Consider the following 23,736-nt stretch of genomic DNA (forward strand, 5'->3'; position numbering starts at 1 on the left):
TCTAGATAGTTCGGTCAGAGTGGCCTGTACGCCCTGGTAAGGTTGCAGAATGGGTAGAATCCGTACCAAACATACTTCAATGCCTCAAAGTACGACATTCACACCTGAGGAACCTCCCGTAATGTTAGAATCGTCATATGAAGCACCGTGAAGCAGGAAATACACATTAGTACATGACAACAAAGTAAAAGAGTAACATCGACGACATCTAAAGCTTGGCGAGGGGTAGGTCTCCCCATTCCACCAAGGGCTCCGGAAGCTCTGTAACTTCAAGGGCTGATTTAAAGTCTTTAACATTTTCAACGAAAGTCACCCCTTCGGTCCGAATGTGTTGTACTTCATCATCATCTGGGTACTGCATCATCAACCCGGGGATTTTCTTCATCAACTCCTGATAATTGTCGAACCCGCTGAGTGCGTCTTGCCAGTATTTTGCAAACTGCGTCGCAAAGGGATTCTCGTCAGCCATTTCCTCTTTCCACCCTGAAGGGTCGGCGAGTGTGGTTTCAGCTCTGACCAAAGCTTCGAAGGCCTTGGTGGCTGTAGCGCTGATTCGCGGTGGCCGTGGCTTTTGGGACTGTAATTGGACGGATAGTTTAGACCTTCTAACACCCAAGGGATGAACGCGAGCGAGAAACAGTTCTAGGACGTCGTGCTTGGTAATGTCTGTCAGCAGGTCCGAATCACTGTAGCCTAGATCCTTATTAGGTGGAAATAATAGGAAACGAAAATAAATGAAACACACGTCTTAGGAAGTCCAGATACCCTGAATCGATGTGCTCCCAAAAAATTGCGCGCTCCTTCTTCAAGTCCTTGATGACTTCAGTCCACTTTTGCTGTAGGCCAGTTTTGAACTGCTCGAAATCAACAGGTTCCATATCTTCGATCTTACTCTTCATAGTGTCCAGGAATGCTTCCACTCTCTGCTCCAGGTAGGCAGGATTTCGTTCGCTTTGCACCACCAATCGCAGCCCCAGAAGCGATGCTCCAGACAGTTTCAGTTCTGAACAAAAGACAATATAACCAAGCTGTTCCTTTGTTCGGAGAGTGTCGAAAGCTGGCTCTGACATCATATGTATGAGGAGCAAGGCAGTCGTACGCAAGCGGGCATCAGTAGAACTTCCAAGTTGAAGATAATAAGTCAGAGATGAATTGGGATCGTTGGGGTTGGGTATATGCGACTTCCAGATAAAATCGGAGCCTGTCAAAGTAAAGATTAATCGCACCCTTGCTGCATGACGAGCTAAACATGCCTTCTGGCAGGATGAGCGCGCGTTGAGCGGTCTCGTCCACTGATATTGGGGAAGTGTTTAGGATGTTTTCCGCCATCTCTGATAAACCAATGGCTTCCTAAACTCATGTTTGATTACGATCACGGTTGCCAGCGAGAAAATGCGTACGTCTTTGTGCATATTGCCAGTTACTAACATCTCAATGCTCAGGCGCGCTAAAAAGTCGTCGATGTGTCTCTGCAACTCGTCCTCCGTGACGCCTGTCATAGTTGTGGTGTTGAATTAGTCCACTTCAAAAATATTGATGCTATAGCTACTCACTAGAGATCTCCTGCAGCTTGTCTGCAATAGTCCAAGTGTTATGAGTGAGCATGTATTGTGTATAATAGTCCGATAATCGGTAACCCTGATCCATGAAGAAATTTTCCCAATCGCGCTTAACCTAGTTGACCATAGTAAGCCCACTTGCATCGGGGAAACATGACACGAAGCAATAACCTTTTCTTTGGTGACTGCTAATCTGTCCTCGCGGACTTGTAGATTTCTTACAGTCTCCAAAACGCGGCGAGCAAGGACAGACAACTTTTCATTGTAACCATCTAGAGTGATCATCAGCCCAAGGTGGTGTGAACCACTGTGGAAGACAAGTCCGGCAAGTTCTGCGTCATATGCAAATTCCTGTAGCGAATCATTTACAAGATCAGCAAAAAGCCTGGATTAAAATTATCGTCAGATCAAACAGGTGGGTTGCAAAGCAGCTCACCGTGTCATAGTGTCGGCGCGTGGAGATGAGCCTGCAACCGGACTACATTGATAATTAGTCCACAGCCCCCAGAATTCTGGTGATCTAAAGTGCATACCTACGAAGTTCCAGTACGAGCGACGCCTTTGGAAGCCAGAATTGGTCATCTTTCTTGTGCCACACGGACCCCATTGGCGTCTGTTTGATAAGTTGAGGTCGTTTAGCCGGCTGTAAGCGACCAATCACGGTCAGAGTTGGAGACATCGGTATGCGTTAGTTATATATAGCATACCTCAAGGACGTCACGTTTCTCCACTTCTAAATTGGTGGGTATGAATTCGTTCGGGCCTGGTAGGTACAGCTCCACGATATCATTGGGTCCTTCAGCCTAGTTACCGGTTTGTCAACGAGTCGGATGAATACCGCAATGGAACCTGACTTGCCTGTTCAACGAATGATGGGTCCCACCGCTCTACTCTGTACCCCGTACCATACCATTTCTCGTGCTCCCAGTGTTCATTCTTTGAAATGCGCTCGAGTTCCTCTTTCTTCGCCATGAGCACTGCCCTACCCTTTGTGATACGCATCTCTTCCAATATTTCACGAACTTCTCGCTCTCCGTCCTCAGGATTCCATTCACATGGGATGACCGCCCCGCGCAGTAATAATTCAGGGGGAACGGGCTTGCCCAATCTCTCGGAAAGCGAAACTGCATAGCCCTCCGCATTCTCCTTCGTGGCAAATTGGAATCTCGTGCGCGCAATTTTGACAAGCTCCGATTGATACCACTTCGGGAATGCAGAGGACCGCAAGAGGGAAAGGTATTTGTATGTCGCAAGGGCCACCGATTGGTAGTTCTCGAAACCAAGCTTGGTCAAATGAATGGTGAATTTGAACATTTCGAAGCCTCGTGCGAGGGATTGAGGACCCGAGTTGAGTGACGTCGCCCACCCCTTGCTTTTGATGTACGAAAAAAGCGAACCAGGACCTTCGTGACCAGTAAAGTGTGAAATAAAATGTGCAGGCTTGTACCGCCAAAGCGGGGACTGCCATACTAGAGGAAATGAGATCTCAATAGCGTGGAAGGCCTTGACAGTCTGGACGGAAACTAAGGTCTAATAAGCTATATTAATAAACCATATTACCAGCAATAAGACACGAACTTACTCCCATTTCGTTCGGGCCAAATGGATGATCGGGAATTACGGGCAGTGGATCCTGCTCTCGGTTCTTGATAGGTGTAAACAAGGTCGAGACCATGTCAGCCAACGTGTCGAGCGGCTCTACAGTCGAGGTGACAAAGTATTTGCTCGTAACAGAAACAGCAACGTACCTTTCCCAACAATACAAAGTCGCATTCTGCCTGCACAATATTCTCTATTCCACCACTCAACTAACCGTCTGCGGGTCTCACGCCCGACGACACCGCCGTCTGGTTCGTTCTCGCTGCTCGTAGATATATTGGACGGGGCTGGTGATGGAATACGCGAAGGGAGCGGTGAGGACGCTAAACTCCCATTAGATGATACTGGCGATACTGGCGCACTGCTACCCGTGGCGGTATGTGTCCCATTCTTTATCCCATTCCCGTTTAGCTTACTTTCCGCCTTGAATGTTCTCCCGGCGGCACTTAACGTCTCGCGATTGCCACTGCCAAACTTGCTCCACGGATGACCTTCCTTGGTAAGATGTTTGTTCAGCTGGAAAATGCGCCATGGATCTGCCTGATGGTTCTTAGAATGCTCCGAGTCGACTGCATTCATTTCCCGCGTGGTACATGAGGGCGCAAAGAGAGGGCAGTGGAAAAACGCGGAGAAACGCGCTAATGCTCCAGGGAGCGCCGAGGTAGCGACACGGAAAAAGTAGTTGGTGTTTGCCGGTGCTGTATAGGCATTAGAATGGCCGTTGTTCTTGGAAAGGTACTGAATTCAGAGCAAGTCAGTTAAATGTCGCTGGGTGGACCATGACACACACCTCGGAGTACTCGTTTTCTTTCGGAAATTGTTCAGTACCCTATAATAAATGTTGTTCAGCCATCAGCCAGGACCTGTGACAAGAAAGACTCATACCATGAATAACAAGTGCTCGCAAAAGTGGGCAAGGCCAGGGATATCATCCTATGAAGCTTTCCGTTAGTAAGGGTTCCAATCCTCATCACTCAGAACAATGAAAGATACTAGAACTAGCATCCCTTCGTGACAATGTAGATACACCATACGATGTCTTCAATCCTCGGAGAAACGCACTCACTGGGTCTGACAGGTGACCAACTGCCACATCTAAGCTTGCGGCAGCGATATCGGCTTTTGCATCTTGAATCAACAAGGCTAAGAGACCATTGTCGAGCTTGATCAACCTGTACTCCCGTTCATCAAGTTGGGACTTCTCTATCGGTTTGGTGAAAAATGTGTAAGCAGGGACGTTCGCGTGGTTCTCAACTCTCTGCCAATCATGAGCAGCCATAGTGAGAGCGCGATGATTTTTGAATCGGAGACGATGGGTTGTTTGTAATATGGAACGAAGGTGAGCTGAATAAATACCAAGATGCGCCATCGAGAGTATCTATGGCATACTATATTACGTGGTAGCAGTAAACATTACTAATACGGAAAACAAGAGAACCATCTCAGTCCGGGTCCCGGAAGCTTTGCCGGCCACGTCAGCCAGGCTTTCAGCTTTTTGCGCTTGGTCGCAGATAACTCGTTTCCTCTGGTATGCAGCTCCCGACATAAGATGTGTTCTAGTTTCAAATTGGTCCTCAGGTACAAAGAGAAGAACTCTGCGACTTGGAATTGTCCGAGGAGAAGGGATAGGGGCAGTGAGTCTTTTTGGCTAATACCCTCTCGGTTTCATAACCTTGAGGGTACTACTGCTAATTAAAGAAACCTATGTATGCTGCCAGCGGTCAGTTCACGTGGTACGTGATTACTGGCACTCGGCGTACCCTGACTGCTAATTAAGTGACTCGTATATATCATTATCATGATACTACTGGCTAGCGATTAATTGCTCTAGAGTGAAAGCCATTGGGAGGGATGCAAAATAAACTCATCTACTATGAGTAACCAGTCATAGTAAGTCCTGCCACATCTGCCAGTGGCGCAGGGAAACACGAAATTGTATGTCGTGCGACTTCCATGGCCAGTACGTCACAGTCATTGAATATACGCTTGCCAGCTTCAAATGATGGGGAGCACAAAGCCACGTAGGCCATTCGATACACCTAAAGCTGGATTAATAACTGAACAGATCTAACAGGTCGATTAAAAACTTAAAAACAGTTATCTCGAAGCTTTTTCGTGGCACTGCGGGGGGTATAAAACCATGTCGGGTTCGACACTCCCACAAGCTTGGAAATCATAGGTCTAGGACAAGTCTAGGACCTGAATAGATCTAAGTTGATGGAAATTTCGAAACAGTTATCTTGGGCTTATCTAGATCTTGCTCACCCTTTCTTTCAGAAACGTTCAACGACACCATCTTTCTTCAAGTGAAGCCATAGATAGCATCATAATATCATAATGCCGCATGCGTGCATGTGGGGTATTCAGAAGTCAAAATATATTTTGCCGAGCACCAGAGCTCAGGCAACTGAAATGAAAAGTAAGTATATCCCTAGTGATATGCGATAGCCTGAGTTCGGCGGCACTCTCTGTAACTCCAAACCAACACAAAATTGCCATGTGGAGACGAATCCTGCTGGCTTGTAGTACCGAAATTTCGCGCGACCCGCGGGAGAAGGAAGGCGGATTGCGTGCTCTAATATCGCAATATATGAGTGTTGTATGTCAGGTGGGCCACGGGAGCTGGAATCCCTTACCCTGGGGAAGGTCTGGTGGTGTCTACAAACGAAATCGAAGACCAACGCTTGGAAATTCGGAATCGTTGTGAGGAAGTTGTAGCCAGAGGAGAGGTCGTACCAAAAGCACGGGAGTCGTTCAGTTCTTGAAGCCACGAAGCCTTTCTCTGGGAGTGCCTCGGAGCACTCGAACATGAAACATCACCGCTTGGTCGTTTCACCTTTGCTAAAGCAGGAAGTCTTAAGACTTTAAGTCCCCGTAGACAAAACCAATCAAAGGATTATGTTAGTATGCACATCGCAGAAGTGCTGGGTTCGTATTATGCAGAAGGAGAACTTGTTGCTACGCCGTAAGCTATCAAGGACAAGAGTCAGGCCGAGGATAATCTAGCATGCAAAATGAAGGTGGCCAAAGTTCAATGCTAGAGCGGCGCGGAGGTCCGAAAAAAAGCCCAGGATCATCACTGTCATGGATGGTTCAGTGACCAACGGAATGAAGTTTCGAACTCTCGGAACTCCCGCGAGGCCACGGACCCAGCCTTCTTATTCAGCCGAGAACGGACTCTGGACTATAATACGTCGCCCTCTCAACAAGACTCCAGATGGGCTCTTGCTTGCAGCCTAGAAGAACTTGCCATCAGCGGGTTAGATTGCGCTACAGAATGCTACATGAGTGCTCTGTAGCACTCTGTAGTGAATTACGTTTCCCTGATAGTACTTAGTACAGTAGTCTGTCACTTATGAAGAGTCACGTGGGATCACAGTACCATTAGCGCCGATCGCGCGGACCTATCACTAATAACGCCGAAGGGCCTATTGGCATATCTTAATCGACACCATCCACCACCTCTTTCACTATCCTGCTATCCAGATATAAGACTAGAGGGAAAGTTCGGCGAGGCCACGACGATGCCACATTGCCCAGAACCCGAAGACTAGACTGAAAACGAGAACGCCACTGGCACTACACATCACGGCGACTTCTGTGCGTACATATTTCCGCCCGCTCTCACGCTGAGCACAACCCGCTACTATCACTAATGCAGCCTTTTCCCTGTCGGTTGTCTACTAGCATCTGCAAAACCACTGAAATGAACGCTTAACTTACGCGCGTTACGGACACTTACGAACGCTTACGACTTCAGTAGCGCACTCATGCGATTGGTGGAGATGCTGAACACCAATATAACGCACTAGCATCTGGCTGATAAAACTCAAGCCTGATTATCTTTCGGTGATAAGATGCGATAGCAATAGTCAATACAATTGATCATGCTAATCTAGCCACGGTCTACGCAAATTCAGTACTAAATGTATGGTAGCTCTCTTTGTCCGCAAAGTTGTTCAAAAAGAAACGCTCGTGGCGTTCCAAACAAGTGGCCGACGAAATATCACTGGCCACTTTCTCGCCGAAACATGGTATGAGTTCAATAGCGTGTGTTACGTCTGTAATTTGCACCACAGCGCCCTGCCTATAACGATTACCAGTATTATCTTGAACGTACGAACGCTCCACGGTCCACATTGAAAGTTCGGGTTGTTCGTCAGGAGAGGCGATAAAGTGGAAGTATTGGACGTAAAGAAGCGGAGTAGAAAGGTATGTTGGAAGGTCTAAGTTGGATCCTCGTCGAATTATTGGCTGGAAAACCAGTCGGACCTGTGCGACGCGACTGCCTGGAAGAAGTGATAAAATCAGTACTAAAAACCAGTACAAAAACATACATACTCGTTTGGCCATCATCTCTCATGGTTTCAATGAGAACTGTATCACAGTTGCCGAAGGGGAAATCCTCACTAGGTGGGTAAGCTTGTATCACTCTGCTTGGCATTATGATTCGTGGCTGGAATGCTGAGCGAAGCTGTAGTCGGAATTTGTTCCACGTAGAGAGGCGCCCATATTTGCCGTCCCAGAGGCTATGCTCGCCCATGGACTGGGATGAACGATGCATGAAATCGGTGAGCATGATATCAAAGTCAGGGAGCGAGTATTTTGTGCGAATCTCAACTGGGGACAGAGATTTGTAATCCGGTGTTACATTCAGTTGAAAGGCGGTGAGTGCATCTCCAGAGAGAATGCCTTTGAGGAAGTGGTTGCGGACAGGTCGAGGACCATGGACGGACTTCGCTTCGTCAGGGAGAACTCGGGAAACCCAGGAGAGCGCAGGGTTGGTGGTTATGACATCTTCATCCTCGGCGTGTATAGCATTGACTAGTGATGCGCCGCGAGAATGCAACAGCGCAAACAGGTCAAAGATCTCCATCGCTTCTTGCCGGTTCAGGATCCGCACACACTGCAATGCAAAATCTTTGCTTTGCCGACTTGTCCGACTGAACAGATCCTTACAGTGTGTGATGAGCAAGCGCTCCGTCACATCAGCTGAAAACTGCATCAGGGAGCCCAGTCTCTCCACCGTCCCGCAAAAGCTTTGCAGTAGCTCGAGTTTAGGGATGAAAAAATCTTCTTTCGCACCGTTCTTCCCCCTCCTTGCCTCAGCATCAACGATGGCATCCTTGAAGGAGTGGAAATCCGCAAGTGCCTGTGCCATGGACTTCAGTGAGTCAGGTGAATGAACTGGATTTTGTGCGAGGTAGATGAAGTCTATGAGGGCACGAATTGCACGAATGAATCTGGGTGGAGTGGCCCCTGCGATTGACGCGACAATAGTGCGTTGGATATCTCTGTGCTCACGCCCGGTCATTTGCTTAATGTGGGTGACACCTTTCGCAAAGTGGCGTGTCCCGACACGTTTATGCTGAATGGCGAAGCGGGCATCGAGCTCATGCTTGCCCACGGCCTCCTTGACCCAATTGAGCGGATGATCAAAGAAAAACTTATGGCAAGTATGGAGGATTTCAGCAGCAAGGAAGACAGACGGACAGGCGTACTTCCAATCACGCCAAAATGGCATATGAACTCCGGAAAGATAGACGGCTTTAGCCGCTTTCTGGAACTTGTCCAGGTCCCAAGGATCAATTGTTTTGGATATGTCGACAATGAGTTGTAGCGTATGCCGGCCAGTACGAGGGGGGTGGAGTGTGCCATCACCGAATTCCTTTTGTGTTGCCATGGTCAGAGGGGATGCACTTTTACTAGTTGCAGCGATCATACTGGCCTCTGGCAGGTCGCATACATGAGCAATGAGAGGTGTAAAGACATAACAAATATATCGGAAGGGATCCGACATGAAACAGCCTTCTGCTGCTGTGGCCTTGAGATTGGCTAAAATGAGATCCATACATTTGTGCCATAGTCGTGCCTGTAGGATTGTCTGATAGTCCGGATGCACTTTGAACTTGACAATGGGCATATAGCCTACACAGCGCCAAGCTCGTAACGTTGCCTTAGAGCGAACTTCGGAGTCGATATTGCCGATGGTGATGAAGACCGGATGCATCTCAAGCCCACCGGTGACTTGTGTTACAGGAGTTTTATCGGAACCTAATATGATTGGGACTTGAGTTGCGCCCATAGGAAGATGATCCTAGAAAATCCATCAAATTACGACCAGTAGACTGACAGCAAATATACCTGAATTTTCCATGCCATGTCAGCGCTCATATAATCTCCATATTCGCGCTGATCTCCAGCTTGGACGACATGTGGGTCAAATGTCATATGATTAGCAAAAGTTGGATCGCTGAAAAGTTGCTTGACCACATCTAACGCATCGCGCCAAATGAGCTCTATAGGCTGAGATGTCTTGTAACCGGTGAATGTGATTTGAGAGACTTTCCACTCCGTGAAGCAGGGTAGCGTATCCATCCAGCCTATGAGTTGATCCTTCGAAGTGAAAGATGGTCTTTCACGAGTGTCAAACTGTGGGCATAGGATCAGACTTGAAGGTAGGAGCTTAAGTTCACGGTTACCCATGTCAGCTTCAAGAACTTGGCGATCTGAGTTTGAGTAAGATTTTCGACCAAGAACTTCCCCAATTGCCATTCGGCTTCGTCATGAAAAGGGTAGTAAGTGTTTTCCTTACGCCGATATGCATACTCGTCGTCTTCCAGCTTATCGAGCATGTTTTTGCCAGTTCCGAAAATGTATCCAGAGTGTGGATGACAACGACCAGTAGCGGGTATATAGCCAGTCGGATGGTTACCTTGACAAAATGCAGGAGGGAGAGGCAATTCTTGTGGACGTGCATCGGATGGCCAGCAAGTAGACTGAGAATTGAGATGGGCTGTGATTAATTCAATCGTTGGAAAGGCTCCTTGACAGTTGGGACAAAGCCTGTCAAAGTATGAAGGTATGTCTGTTCGTTGAGCAAAAATTGTACGCACATTGTAAGCTTTGCTTTGCGGTATAAAGTTGTATACACTCTGGCAGCACACTGCAAATAATCTTCAAGTCTTTGAAACTCCGCTGACCTGCGCATTTGCTCAGAATCATTAGCAAAGTACTCAGTAATACTCGACTTCTGGATGATGAATACATCCTCTCCTCCATGCTCCCCCCCTCGATCAAGCAGTCCCTCTAATTCTAGCGGAGCTTCTAGCGGTGGAACTCTTGTCGAATCATCAACATATGACCTCGCCAAATATAAAGGCTTATCATCATCCGGAATTCACGTTCTGTCCAAGCAGATAAACTCAGACAAATCCCCCGAATCGATGATCTCTGTGCTTTCTCCAACTGGGTCACACCGTTCTCTCCCCTTTATGGATGAAGTGCCGAGCCCTCCAGATGGCAAAGAGAGCCTATTCTTTAGGCATTCTGATACTCCACCTCCAGGTGCTTCCCCTCGTGCACAGTACCTGCGGGAACGAATGTCCAGGAAACATCAGCCATACCCTCTCCACCCAGCTCCACTAGAGCTTCGGTTTGCAGCTCGTGTAACAGGGAGGGTACGCCAACCAGAATTCACTCCCGAAGAAACTGAACAGGTATTTTTTCTTACAATCGTTCATTCATTCTCATGTTAATTATTGCAAGAATGAACAACTAGCGGAGAGAGGCTTGTCACAATTGAGCCTCGCAACTCTGTACAAGGCATACAAAGCGAAGCTGGCTTCCCGTGAGACTGCGCGCCAACGTCTGTTGACGACAACATGGGAGATTGAAGAGGCCGAGCGCTATACAGCATTCCTTGAAGCACTCCATGTCGAGAGTAAACGGTTCCTGGGGTTAGAGGATGCCAAGTTGGAGAAAATGAGAGAGTGGTTTTCTTCCCGTAACCTGACAGAAGTTGCAGACGATACCAACTACCTTCAAGCTGTCTACGATGACGAATGCGAGATCCTCCGATCTCTATCTACTCAGGCACAACAAGTCTCAAAGATCTTAGGAAAACGTTCCGATGATATATTCTCGGCATCCACAAGTGAATCTACCAGCAAATCGCCCTTAAACGTGCTCTCGGTCGTAGAAGATGAGGATGATTTAGATGATTTCTCGGACCTCGAGGCCTGATAAGATCTCCAAACGTGGTATGTACATGCGCATGTGACGGCTGATCTCCCGCGCTGATTTCATATCTAGTAGATAGCCCTGCTTCTTTGCCGTTTCGCTGTTTCATCAATTTTTCCCGTCACTTATGATCTTTCGTTTTGTACAGCTTGTACAGTTTGTACGTGTTATTACCTGCATACCAGAATCAAAGTGCCCGTTACATCGATAACTGATGACTTGATTGTTTCCTTCCCCTACTACAATCGTATCTGACTTGCTCGTTCCCCTCTACTAATTCTGCTCGCCAAATGCAAGGTACTGGACGCGGTACCAATACCAAGTGCAAAAGCAAGGCTACCGTCCCAAAACCATCTCGGGGATCAGGGCTTAATCCGTCGGGACAGCCAGCCAACGATCAGCTCAACATTCCCTCAGAACGACTACGAATGCCCGACAATATGTTCGATACGTATGATCGAGGTGGAGGTGGGCAAGGGAGCCATTGTGAGTGAATTATGAAACTGCGGACTCTCGATGCTGACGAAGACACGCCCGACACTTAAGCTGGTTCAATACCGCCACACTTTACCCTTGGGGACGACGGCAACTTTGACATAGACGCATTGTATGGTCAGGCTGGTAGGTCGCCGATCACACTCAATGATGCCTCAATGCTAACAGCATCAATTCCAGGTAGACAGACGCTGACAGACGCTTTGAGGTCAGATCCCTACACAGATGCAGACCTGCCCATGTCGCGATGGACTGGGCATGCGCCAGATCGCGGAGTACATCTAGTGCCGGCATACAAGCCAACTGATCTAACAACAATGCAGAGAGGTGAGATACCTTCATCCGATGTAGTGCATGTGAGTATCGATTCATTTGTTGGATGCACCCTGCTGACGCATTTGACTCTAGACTACAGGGCCTGCAAGGACCGTACGACGTGTGACCCGGCAGGTGTCAATGCCCTCAACACCATATGCGGTTCCACGAACTCTGGTGAGTTCTGATGCGCAAAGCCCTGTCGCCATCGAAGTGCGCGCTGGGCCTTCTGTGATGGAGCCGTCGTCGTCGTCACAGCCTCAAGACATTACGCCTACAAAAGAGGTCCGTCAACAAATCGTATGCAAGGCGAAACATGGGGTTGTTGGTTGGCTTTTCACGAAGTATGCGATGTCGCAAACTGCAGCAGATCGGAAACGCCTCATCAAGAAAGCCATTTTAGATGCAGTCCCAAGAATTTTCTCGTCGACCGGTGAGTTTTTTTATTAGATTCATCCATTACATGCTGCTAACAGGCTTTATAGTTTCATTCAATTCCCTAGTCACTAAAGAACAATATCGTTCTGTATCCCAAGCACTTACAAATGCACGCGGCAAAATTATCGACATTGCTCGCAGCGGTGTACCTCATGCGTACGAGCTATACCGCCCGAGTGGATATACGGAACGGACACCAACTCAATACCGGGTGCATATAGCTACGACACTTACCCGTACAGGCTCGTTGACGGTCATGCACTCGCATCATTTTGATCCGGTATGCGCATTCATTTTCGGTGCAATGAAATGTCTAATTTTCAATTAGGATGGTAACATACATGTTCACAGTCATTTCGACCATTCGTTCATCAAGCACGTCGTGATCCGGTTCATTTGGTATCTTCGACACGAAACCTTCCTTGGCGAATCCCCCCTCACGAAGATCAACTACATCATCGCGATTGCCGTAGCGGCTGTTTACTGTGTACTGCAGGAACAACGGATGCCGATGCCATCCATTGATCCCTTCACAGGTCTGGTCCATTACAACAAATTCGTTGAGGTCATCGCCGTCCTCGATGGTCTTGATGGAGAAGATAAAAAGGCACTGGAAAGTTTTAAGCTTGATATGCTCGAAGTTGGACCATCGCAGATGCGCACTAATATTGAGGCTGATGATGATGATGATTTACTATACGAGTAGATAACATAGATCAATACAATGATTGTTTTCGATAATCTTGATAACGCATCTTTGCATAAATTGCCTGATATTACCGGCTCAGGGTGTAATATAACTAAAAGTATGCTTTACGAACGCAAACCTGAGCTAGTCCAAAAATGAAATGCTCAAAAGCACTTTAGAGCGAGCGTCGACCAACTCGGCTTTTTAGATGTATGCACAATAAATTATTACGAGCTCACGCCCGTTGTGCCTTCGGCACAAATCGAAGGAGCGCTACGCGCTCCTTCAGGGGAGAAAAATGAGTGTTGTTCCTTCGTCACAGGAAGCCAAGGAGGGCTACGCCCTCCTTTGGCTTCCTGGCCTCAGGCTGCATCCTAATAAATTGTGCATTTTGAATGATTTTGAAATATATTTATGAGCAGCTTTTCAAAAAAACTCAAAGTACAATCTATCACACCACATAAAAGTACATAGTACTACATACAATCAGTCAGTGCTATGTTCTTTGAGCAGGATTTTGACCAATATAAAAATACAAAATATGTAACAGTATCATTGAATGTATTTGTTTTCCCATTTTTCCCTGCTTCCCATCTAGGGATCAGCAGGGGTATGGGAAACCCTTGAGGGTAGGGGTAGGGGTTTGGATCTGAAGACCCCTGTACCCCTGGGAATATACCTCCAAATTGATTACCATAGGAGTGATGGATCAGTATAAAATTTTGAAGTTGTACATGTGCCTTCAAATGGTAATATATGTGATTGGAAAAAATGTTACCATGGGGTATACCCATGCTAATCCCTACTCCCTACTCCCTACTCCCTACTCCCTACTTCCTACTCCTGTCTCCTGTCTCCTGTCTCCTGTCTCCTGTCTCCTGTCTCCTGTCTCCTGTCTCCCGTCTCCTGTCTCCTGTCTCCTGTCTCCCGTCTCCCGTCTCCCGTCTCCCGTCTCCCGTCTCCTGTCTCCTGTCTCCTGTCTCCCGTCTCCCGTCTCCCGTCTCCCGTCTCCCGTCTCCTGTCTCCTGTCTCCTGTCTCCTGTCTCCTGTCTCCCGTCTCCCATCTCCCATCTCCTGTCTCCCGTCTCCTGTCTCCCGTCTCCCATCTCCCGTCTCCCGTCTCCCGTCTCCCGTCTCCCGTCTCCCATCTCCCATCTCCCATCTTCCCAATCTCTCTGTTTCCCATCTCCCGACCTCCTGATCTCTCTGTTTCCCATCTCCCGACCTCCTGATCTCTCTGTTTCCCATCTCCCATCCTCCCGATCTCCCTGTTTCCCTGTTTCCCATTTTCCCATCCTCCCCATCTTCTGTTCTCCTATCTCCTCCCATTCTCCCTGTTTCCCATTCCCAATTTTCCTGTCTCCTCACTATCTCCTGTTCTCCAGTTGTCAAGTCTCTACTTTCTCTATTTTTTATTTATTTTTTCACAACCTTTTCTCATTCATTTCCTGTCACCACATATATTTGTTGTCCCCCTGTCTGCAAAATTATATCATGTTGTTCCATTTTCAATTTTATTATTTACTGTATGCATGTAACATAAACAATTACATTACAATAAGGAAAATACTTGTATTGCGTAGTGCGCTGCTCTAATGGGCAAGTGAGTCGGCGCTCGAAAGCCACGCGAGAAAACCACGCGAGATTTCCAAAAACAGGTTTAAGCGAGGTAAGCGAAATACGCGAAATACGCGAAAGCCACGCGAGCGCGCGAACGTTTCCGAAAACCGTCGTACTTTACTTCTTAGATTCTTAGAATTCTTAGATAACGCAAGCCAACAACAGTTAAACCGTTCGGCAATTTTCTCAAAATGTATACGGCCTGCGCTCTCGCACTGTTATCATTCAGACCTTACTTGGGCCGATTCCTTGGCGGACGACTTCAAACCCTGAACGAACACAGCCCGGACACCACCGGTTGCAGCTTTTACAATGAAAATATCCCAGACTCTACTCAACATGTTCGCTTCGGCTTCATATTGCAACACATCGCCGAGTAGGATGCGATCTGTTCATTGTGAATGCTGTGAGGATGTGCTCATGATTTGATAACTACTAGTATATCTGCTAGTCACTTGTCGGCAGCGGCATACAGAACTACTAGTTTCTCATTGGCTGGACGAGCTGTCGGTATCACTCTCAGATACGCATCCGTATCGTGAGGCGAAGACTCGGAGGTAAGTACACTTCGTTTCAACTCGTTAGTGCCGAATTCAGGCTGTGTCGATCTTTTACCTTAATTTGCCTGGTCCATCCGCGGCAACACTAGGCTTCAGTTATCAGCGATAGTAATACGGACATGCGCCACTGGCCCAGATCAGAATAATTGTACCTCAAATGACTCTAGCATCCAGTACGTGTTCAATATCTCTAGCTAGACTCCCAGTCTCACTGGCACTGTGTCGTGAACTCTCGGCAGCAACACCAACTGACTGAGGCAAGCGGCCCTAACAATCTAAAGCAATCAATTTAATCACACCAATTTATGCTCGGTTCGGAGTTTTACATTACCTGATACGATTATATAACGGAAGAGCATAGATCCACAGGCTCGATTATCTTTTTCACAAGTTACCTTGGGAAATTTATGGAAAGGACACCTGCGTCGGTCTCGAGACCATAAAAGGACTCAACCCGAATACCTAAAACTTCAGGCTTATTCTCTCTACGCATAGCGGGTAGTCTCTCTTCGTGACGCGATGTCTGCTTTGGCTTACAATGATGCAGAGAAAGGGACACTAGAAGTCCACTCTCCCCAGCTTACCGATCCCACCAAGGACGAGAAGAAGGCAGTAGACATCGAGGTATTTGCAGTGCAGTCTCTTGAGAAAGATGTGCCGGTTACTCTCCCAGACGTCGCGAAGCCACCGCCAGCCCCTGCCAAATCAGCAAAGAAGAGTACGCCCTTGTGGGTCCTCTGGGTCATCTGGTACAATGCGTATAGGTATGGTATTATATGACAACACATGTGGTCCAATGGCTCACCCTTCTGATTCATTAAGGCGTTTTTTCACCGTCGTGTTCGTAGTCAATTTCATTGGAATTGGCTTTGCGATTGCTGGAAAATGGCCATACGCCGCAAGATATCCTGGTGCTCTGGTCCTTGGTAATTTGAACGTTGCAATTCTTGTGCGCAACGAGATATTCGGCCGTTGCTTGTATTTGTTCGTCAACACCTTCTTCGCTAAGGTCTGTGCCATGCATTTTTAACATTTTCAATCGGCGTTGATGTGTTTTCTATTATAGTGGACTCATCTATGGTTCCGCCTTGCGTGTACCTCCACTTTACAGCATCTTGGTGGTATCCACAGCGGATGTGCAATCTCCGGCGTAGCTTGGATAGTCCTCATGGTCGTGCATCAATTCAAGATGAAGTATATGTTTAACGACTCCATACTTGCCTTCGGGGTGATCACCTCGGTCATGCTGTTTGTCACCCTCTGTGCTGGTCTTCCGTGGGTCCGTAACACGCACCACAAGTGAGCATTCTCTTCGGTCGTTCATCGCCGCCTTTTGACGTCGGCACCCAGCGCATTCGAGCTGAATCACCGTTTCTTCGGATGGACTTCCTTGTGCATGACCTGTACGTCCAACCATAACGTAGAGAAGCTCACGACCGTACTAATTTTTGAAGGGGTATACACTATCGTGACCAATGCCTATGACACTGCGGACGGAAAGTTCGACCACGTCGGAAGATACGTCGTCCAACAGCAAGCTTTCTGGTACACGGTCGGAATGTCCATCTTGTAAGTACTACTTTGCCTGGCTTCTCAATTGGGTTGGTGACAGCGGTTTCAGCATTGTTCTGCCTTGGATGTGTACGCGACACGTCGACGTAGACGTCGAACTTCCCTCTCCGAAAGTCGCTGTTCTGCGCTTCGAGCGTGGTATGCAACAGGGTCTGCTTGCTCGCATCAGTCGCTCGGCTGTCAAGGAATATCACGCTTTCGGTATCATCTCGTAAGTATTTAGTGTCATCGTCGTGCGATACTACTAACTCTTTGCAGCGAGGGTACCCATGCAAAGCATCACTACCTTATCTGTGGTGTGCAAGGCGATTTCACGAAGGGACTGGTCAACGACCCGCCTAAAAAAATCTGGACTCGTGAGCTAAAGGTAAACCGACCAAAGTAATTTTCCGATTAGATTGCCAATTTTTTTCAGTTCGCTGGTGTCTCCAACACATCGACCCTTTACAAGCGTGGAATCCGAATCTGCACTGGAACTGGTCTTGGTGCTGCCCTTTCTACTTGCATTCAATCTCCCTACTGGTATCTAATTTGGATCGGTGCGACAATCTGCACCTCAGGTATATGCATATCATTGACGCGTCTGCTAGGCTCCGATCAAGAGAAGACATTCGGCCCAACTATCAGTGGTCTCATTCACAGGCACATAGGTCCAGAGCGTCTCCTTCTTTGGGACTCCAAAGTTCGTGGTGGTCGTCCACCCACGATGAAGATCTTGAAGGAGGTATACGACCAGTGGCAGGCGGAGGTTGTCTTCATCACTTCCAACTACGTGGGTAACTTTGAGATCCAACATGGTTGCAAAGAGGCTGGGATTCCTGCATTCGGAACACTGTGGGACTTTGTGAGTGACCCAAGATTTTTGTTGCTGATGGAGCTGAGGAGAATGCGCTTTTTCAGTAAATTTCCATCTCGCATTAGGCGTGGGACTCCGTGTCGGATGCCAGACCACCCACACCTTGTTTCTCATCCTTGTGTATCCAACACAATGCCAAAGGTCCCGGTTCCTGAACGCTTGGAAGGAACCGGCACCACACGTCCAGCTGAGCGACAAGCCTTTGTTCTTGCTCTTTGTTTCCTTCATCACTGCAGCATACGGTCCACTCGTTCTCACCACACTCACTCGCTCATACATTGTCGCCCACACTCCATTCTCAGGATTAATATAATTCGTCACAACATTCATCTCGTTCTTTAATGTATTTTGTACACGAATACCCGCTCCTACCACTAGTAGCGTCGTATCTCAACATTCATAGACATTCAATCAACTGGCATGTCGAGATCTCCCGCCCCTTCGGCGGGAATCTCGCCAGCGTTTGAACCGAGCCAATCCCTAGTCCCAGCCTAACCACTATCTGTCCGACCTCAATGCACGTACGATATACGACGTTGAACTGCTCATTCTGCACCTCCGTGTATCACAATCCTTTTTTTCAACTGACTCCCAAGTGGTACTTGTTGGCACAGATGGCTTGGTGAAACAGAAGCAGCATTATTTCCATCCGCTCGCGGGGGAATGAATGTGTTGCGCAGATATTTATTTAAAAATGGATGTGGTTACAAACATTCATACAGCAATCGCATTTCATCATCAGAGCATTAGAGTGCGCTCGAGAACCTCTCCAGGATTTCCCATGCAATTCCAGCGACACTTTAGATTGATGCCAGTGGATGTCTTGGGTTCCAAATGAACTCCATGAGGAGCAAGCTCAGCCATCGTGTGTGTGATGTTCCATGTGCCTCTGGCCTGTGGGAAGAAATGGCAGTGTGAAGACGAACAAGAATATCAGTAAGGTAGACGTTGCCTGAGGCAGTCGGGTACTGATGCAAATGAGTCAATATTGCTGTGCAAACGACCGTGAAATGCTGGCAACCCGAGGGCTTGCAACTGCTACAGTATGTTCAATCATCGAATATGAAAGGCTGATAAGAGAGCATCGTGAGTGAGTCCGCAGCATTGACAAAAATTGATAGGCACCTTGGTTCTGGTGTCTGGATTTGACAACTGCCTACACGGAGACAACTCTCCTGACGTCGAGGGAATTGAATCGCAATGGCATAGGTGCCTGATGATCGATGTCCAGATGTGATTGGTCGAATCTTTAAGTTAGCTCACGTACTAGATCTGTCATACTGCCATGCACGCCCTTATATGACATCGTCGTCTTTCTCTGCCAAAGCCCTCTTTCCCTCATGCTACATTGTCCCTACAACGCCGGACACGTCGTCACCCCTGGATATATATTTTTTCTCATGTCTCCTTACCTTATATGTTGAGATATCTTCCTGAGTGAGTGATAAGGTTCATTTGTATTATTTAAATCATCATCCATCTCACAGTTTATCAAGTAGAATCACTCTGATATCTGTCTAATGACTGGACGAAAGCAGGAAGTGGCAGAAGGCCTTGGGTGGTCAACCGGTCATGTTCTGGCGAATCAACGTGAGGTTTCGAGGTGTGGAAGGTATAGAGGCAGCGTTAGGCTTTATGAGGTTACAATTGGCTGGTGACACAGGAGGGCGCAACTTCAAGTTGGGGGCTACATGTGGTGGGCAGTAAACGCGGAATGGCAAGACTGAAGCAGAAAGTACCCTACCGAGCGGTGCTGGAGGTCTTGACCTCTGCTGTAAGTGATATGTTAGGTAACGCGCGCACATTGTTCTTGTCAATACAAAGTTTGGGAGCTGGAAGGGTTGGGTGAGCTAACATATATACTATGTCTTTAACGGCTTAGAAGTAAAAAATCAAGGTTCTCTAGCCCAATTACAAAATTGAAGGACTGACCCCAACCAATTCTGGCCGACCGGCAATGGCAATTTCTAGTACATACCCGGTTGTTTTACAACCGCACATTGCCGCACTCAGAATTAATACTCCGTTCTGCGTCGGAATCTGAAACTTTTACGTATACTGGCGGACATCTTGATTTTGGGCGTTGCAAATACGCTCTTTTGAATCATCGATTGCATTAATATTGTTGATAACTGCTACAAATCTGTTGTATTTTTGCTGGAAAAATGCTCGGATAGGTGTAAAGCTTCAAATGAAAAAACAACAACTTCGAGTGACAGGTTTGAAGCCGTACATGTTCCTCATCCTACGATGCTATGAATTTATGTTGGAAGGCCCTATATCCAAGGACTTAAAATGTGAGCTATGAGGCGTTTGCGACTTTGACGACACGATTAAATTAAGGTTCAGTGTGGAGTCAACGAGCCTCCAGTCTAAAAGTTCAAACAAGATCCGATGGAACGTTCGAATTCAAGTATACCGGTAAGTCTCATATTATGCATCCGAATAAAATACATCAAAGCTACTAGCTTGACAGATTTTACAATGATATAGTAGTTCATTAACATATCCCTTTTGCAGGCGCACACTCCTTACGCCTTCTGGCCATGTGTATTTCGGGTCGCCTATCGCAAAGAAGTCGTCGTAAGCGAGTCCCTGGTGCCGAGTTCTCTATTCGGTTCTCTTATAATCGAAAATTTCTAGGCCAAGCACGTTTTGCTTCTTTGCTCCCAACCACGCCCGCATCCTAACACACGCTTGACCTTCAGGACGTAAAATATGGGCTTCTTTTCCGACCTGTCCAACTTTTTCTACGATGCTGGAACTGTGTCTTGGGATGTCATCCTCACGCTCCTCAACCTCGTAGAGAGGAAGCGTCGCATCGGCAATGTCACTCCTGAGGGCTACCCAGGCTATGGAGGGCATTGGCCCGAGTTTAGGCCTCCCCAGGAGACCGACTCCCGCTGCTCCTGCCCCGGACTCAATGCGCTAGCCAACCATGGTCAGTAATTCTGCTCATCTGGGTAATCAGTCTTGGTATGACGTCATGAAAATGTAGGCATCATCTCGCGCACTGGCCGTGGCATATCATTTGTCGACCTTGATCGTCATGTCGCAGGAACCTACAACATCAGTTCTACCTTGTCCTCATTTGTCGCACATTATGCTGCTCGCATGCTTAAGAGAAGCTTCAGAAATGATACCCTTGATTTAGGAGAACTCGACGTTCACAATGGTATTGAACACGACGCATCTCTCTTACGTGAGTGATTTAATGACGTTGTTCTTCTCGGTCGAGTAATTTATCTTCAGGCCTTGATGCTGCTTTCGAACCAAACCAATCGACAAAGCACGTACCTTACATCGAGGAGCTACTTGCGGCAGCTTCCAGCAAGGACAAGCACGGCAACGATGTCGTTATAGTCAAGGATCTCTCCAAGTTGCTCGGCAAACGTCGTGCAGTGTCGCGTGCAGTGAACAAAGAATTCACGCTTAAAACTTTCCACAGGTTATTTGGTTGCGCAAAGTATTTAATTTCATCATCCGTTTCCAAGCACAATCCTGACCGTCTCGTCAGTGCCTCGCTGTTACTTTCAACCATGGGAGGTCGCGTAGAGGACCTGCACAGCTTTCTTCTTCATGAACAGCTTCCAGAAGGCTGGGAGTCGCGCGTTCGCCAATCTCACGGACTGACTCTGGTAAACTTCAACAAGCTTGCATTGAAGATCGAGTTCGGTGTGCGCGAGAAGGATTGGGCGCAAGTGGCACAGGAGGCCGCAGAACACCATGACACTGTTCCTGTCTAAACTGACTCCAAAACGACTACTCGGATACTGATGCTCGCCTGAATGTCACGATGTGCTCTCACTTTATGACTTATGCAACCTACGTATTACTGATGACGATGGATCACGACTTTTCATTACCTATTGTCCATTGAATATATTTTGTTATACTTACTCGTTTCACTCATTCTTGATTGTAACACAAATTATGCGTTTCAATAAAACTGATGACATCGATGAAAGGCCAGCCCTACTGCATGCCATCACGTTCTCGAGAGTACCACAAAAACTCGAGTGCACGTCCGGGCTACATACAACCAAATTGTAAAAGTATTCAAGAAGGAATCCAACTTGCCTTGTAGCTGTGTGCATTTACACTAGCTCAAAGCCTTGGACAGGGAAGCCTGTCTATGAAGCTAGCTGCCGACGGCACCTTGCAGTAGCCACCGTAAACAACAAGTACCATTTCCAAGTAGTGCTGACCAGAGTGTAGTACGACGAGCCTTGCTATAGTAGTAGGGCATGCATCTGAGCAATCTCACGGGTCAAAAGATAGACTGGCTAAGGTTACCGATTGTAAGTCGTTGTAGAGCTCTGCGATGTATCGATTGATATTCCTATTTATTTTATTGCGTCTGACTGTGAGATAGTTTCAACTTGTGCATATCATCAATGCGTGGGTGGCTACATAGTCTGCAGACACATGGTCCCGGTTCCTTGCCAAAATGTGCTCGTTCGTCGGATTTTCAGTGGCCCGGGTTCCGAGCGGAAGTGACAAGCCAGCGCTAGCTGCAGAGGGGAGAGTCACGGATGGGGTAGTCTATATAACGGTCATCACGTCGGCATAAGAATGACGGAACCTTGATCATGAGTTGAGTCTCCTCCGAGGCCAAGCTTGCCTGGGCTTCCGTTGAGTGGCCGTCCAAAAAAGTGGTTGTTGGGTTACGGTCACTGATCAAAATGACGTTTGATGCCTTTTTCATGTATATCCGGCAACGCGTTTGTGGCAAACAAACTTAAACGCGCCTTTCCCGCTGACCGACCCGCTTTTTGTTCTCCATTTCTTGCACAGCAGCAACAACGGCTTGCTGGCCTCTTGGCGACCTGTTCGGGCCACTTTGCGCGCTATATAAGGTAGCAGAACCTCTTTTTGGTTCACTTTTCCACCTCCAAGGCTTTACGATAGTGATATCAAAACACGCCAATAAACCATCATAGCGCGTCATTTGACCAGATAGACACGCGAATTCCATGTATGCACCTGCGCAATCGCGACATGCGCGCACAATCAGCCCACCACTCTCAGCGAATGCATCGTCTTACACATTCACGGCGACTGCCCAGCAGCAACCAAAGTTAAACGTTGTAACACGTCTTACTATCGAGGGCAAAGCGAAGCAGGGTCAAGATGGCATTGCCATTAAAATGTATCTCAAGGTATGTGTTGTTCCTCACGCAATTGAACGAATGGGCTCAAGATCATCAATAGCTCTCAATACCTATGGATGCTGTTTCTCCTGGTTCTACATTACCATTATTTCCCGGTAAGCGTTCATTCTCAGTTTCCCCTTCCTCCTGTTCACTATCACCATCGAAGAGGGAAACTTGAAGATGCTGAGTTCGGAAGTTCACCCAACCGACAGTAATTCTGCTCCTTACAATTTTTCGTCCACAACCTCTCCACTACTGAATAACACTGCGCGCGCTCTAAATCTACCCGCGCGTTCTCAAAAATCTTATCTCTCTGTTTTTGGTCTACCAACGTCTAGCATGAGTCCGGCCTCTCGTGCATCCTCTTCTACATCGACATCTCACACTACTATCCCGCCTCTGGACGACAAGTACACTGGTCACATCCTCGTCAGCGGGTACAACATTTCTTACGTCCTGCCCAAGGAATTCCCACCAAGGTTTGGTGAAGACAGTGCGATCAGGGTTTCTGCATTCTCTGCTGCAAAAATGCGACGAAGCTCTGTAGGAGAGCGTAATAACATGCATTTCATGGCTGGCTTAGATCTCTGGGTTCCTTATGTCTGTCGTCCCCCGAAGGCTCCTTTCCTCGTATGTCGTTTTTACTATGGCGTGAGTTTTCATCTTACAAGTGCTCCATAAATACAGATATCCATTCCCCTTCCGCGTTGTTTGTCTAACAATGTCAAGCTTCGTATTTTCCCTCCAAGCTCTACAACGACATCCTCCTCATTTGCCTCTCTGTCTTCTGCAGAGGAGGATCCCGGCGCATGGGAGCTCACGTCTGAGCCTCACGTCACACGAACCACGACTCGTC

The 23,736-nt window shown here is 47.6% G+C and overlaps 3 protein-coding genes across 3 annotated transcripts; 2 read left to right on the forward strand and 1 right to left on the reverse strand.

The window, feature by feature from the left end:
- Positions 1–7,064: 7,064 nt before the first annotated feature.
- Positions 7,065–9,793, reverse strand: F5891DRAFT_968870 (uncharacterized protein; the record flags this gene model as incomplete). The annotated part of the gene is made up of 5 exons (XM_041376311.1): positions 7,065–7,447; positions 7,500–8,724; positions 8,905–9,255; positions 9,288–9,590; positions 9,641–9,793. 5 exons carry the CDS (start codon positions 9,791–9,793, stop codon positions 7,065–7,067), a joined length of 2,415 nt encoding a protein of 804 aa, XP_041216543.1.
- Positions 9,794–10,198: 405 nt separating this feature from the next.
- On the forward strand, positions 10,199–11,249 carry F5891DRAFT_1228148 (uncharacterized protein; the record flags this gene model as incomplete). The annotated part of the gene is made up of 2 exons (XM_041369534.1): positions 10,199–10,657; positions 10,707–11,249. 2 exons carry the CDS (start codon positions 10,199–10,201, stop codon positions 11,181–11,183), a joined length of 936 nt encoding a protein of 311 aa, XP_041216544.1. The 3' UTR covers positions 11,184–11,249.
- Positions 11,250–11,470: 221 nt separating this feature from the next.
- Positions 11,471–13,134, forward strand: F5891DRAFT_1201213 (uncharacterized protein; the record flags this gene model as incomplete). The annotated part of the gene is made up of 7 exons (XM_041368872.1): positions 11,471–11,666; positions 11,727–11,801; positions 11,856–11,950; positions 11,999–12,031; positions 12,084–12,423; positions 12,476–12,708; positions 12,757–13,134. 7 exons carry the CDS (start codon positions 11,471–11,473, stop codon positions 13,132–13,134), a joined length of 1,350 nt encoding a protein of 449 aa, XP_041216545.1.
- Between the last annotated feature and the right edge of the window lie 10,602 nt (positions 13,135–23,736).

This window comes from Suillus fuscotomentosus (assembly GCF_016647785.1).
Source record: "Suillus fuscotomentosus strain FC203 chromosome Unknown F5891scaffold_283, whole genome shotgun sequence".
Classification (NCBI taxonomy): Eukaryota; Fungi; Basidiomycota; class Agaricomycetes; order Boletales; family Suillaceae; genus Suillus; species Suillus fuscotomentosus.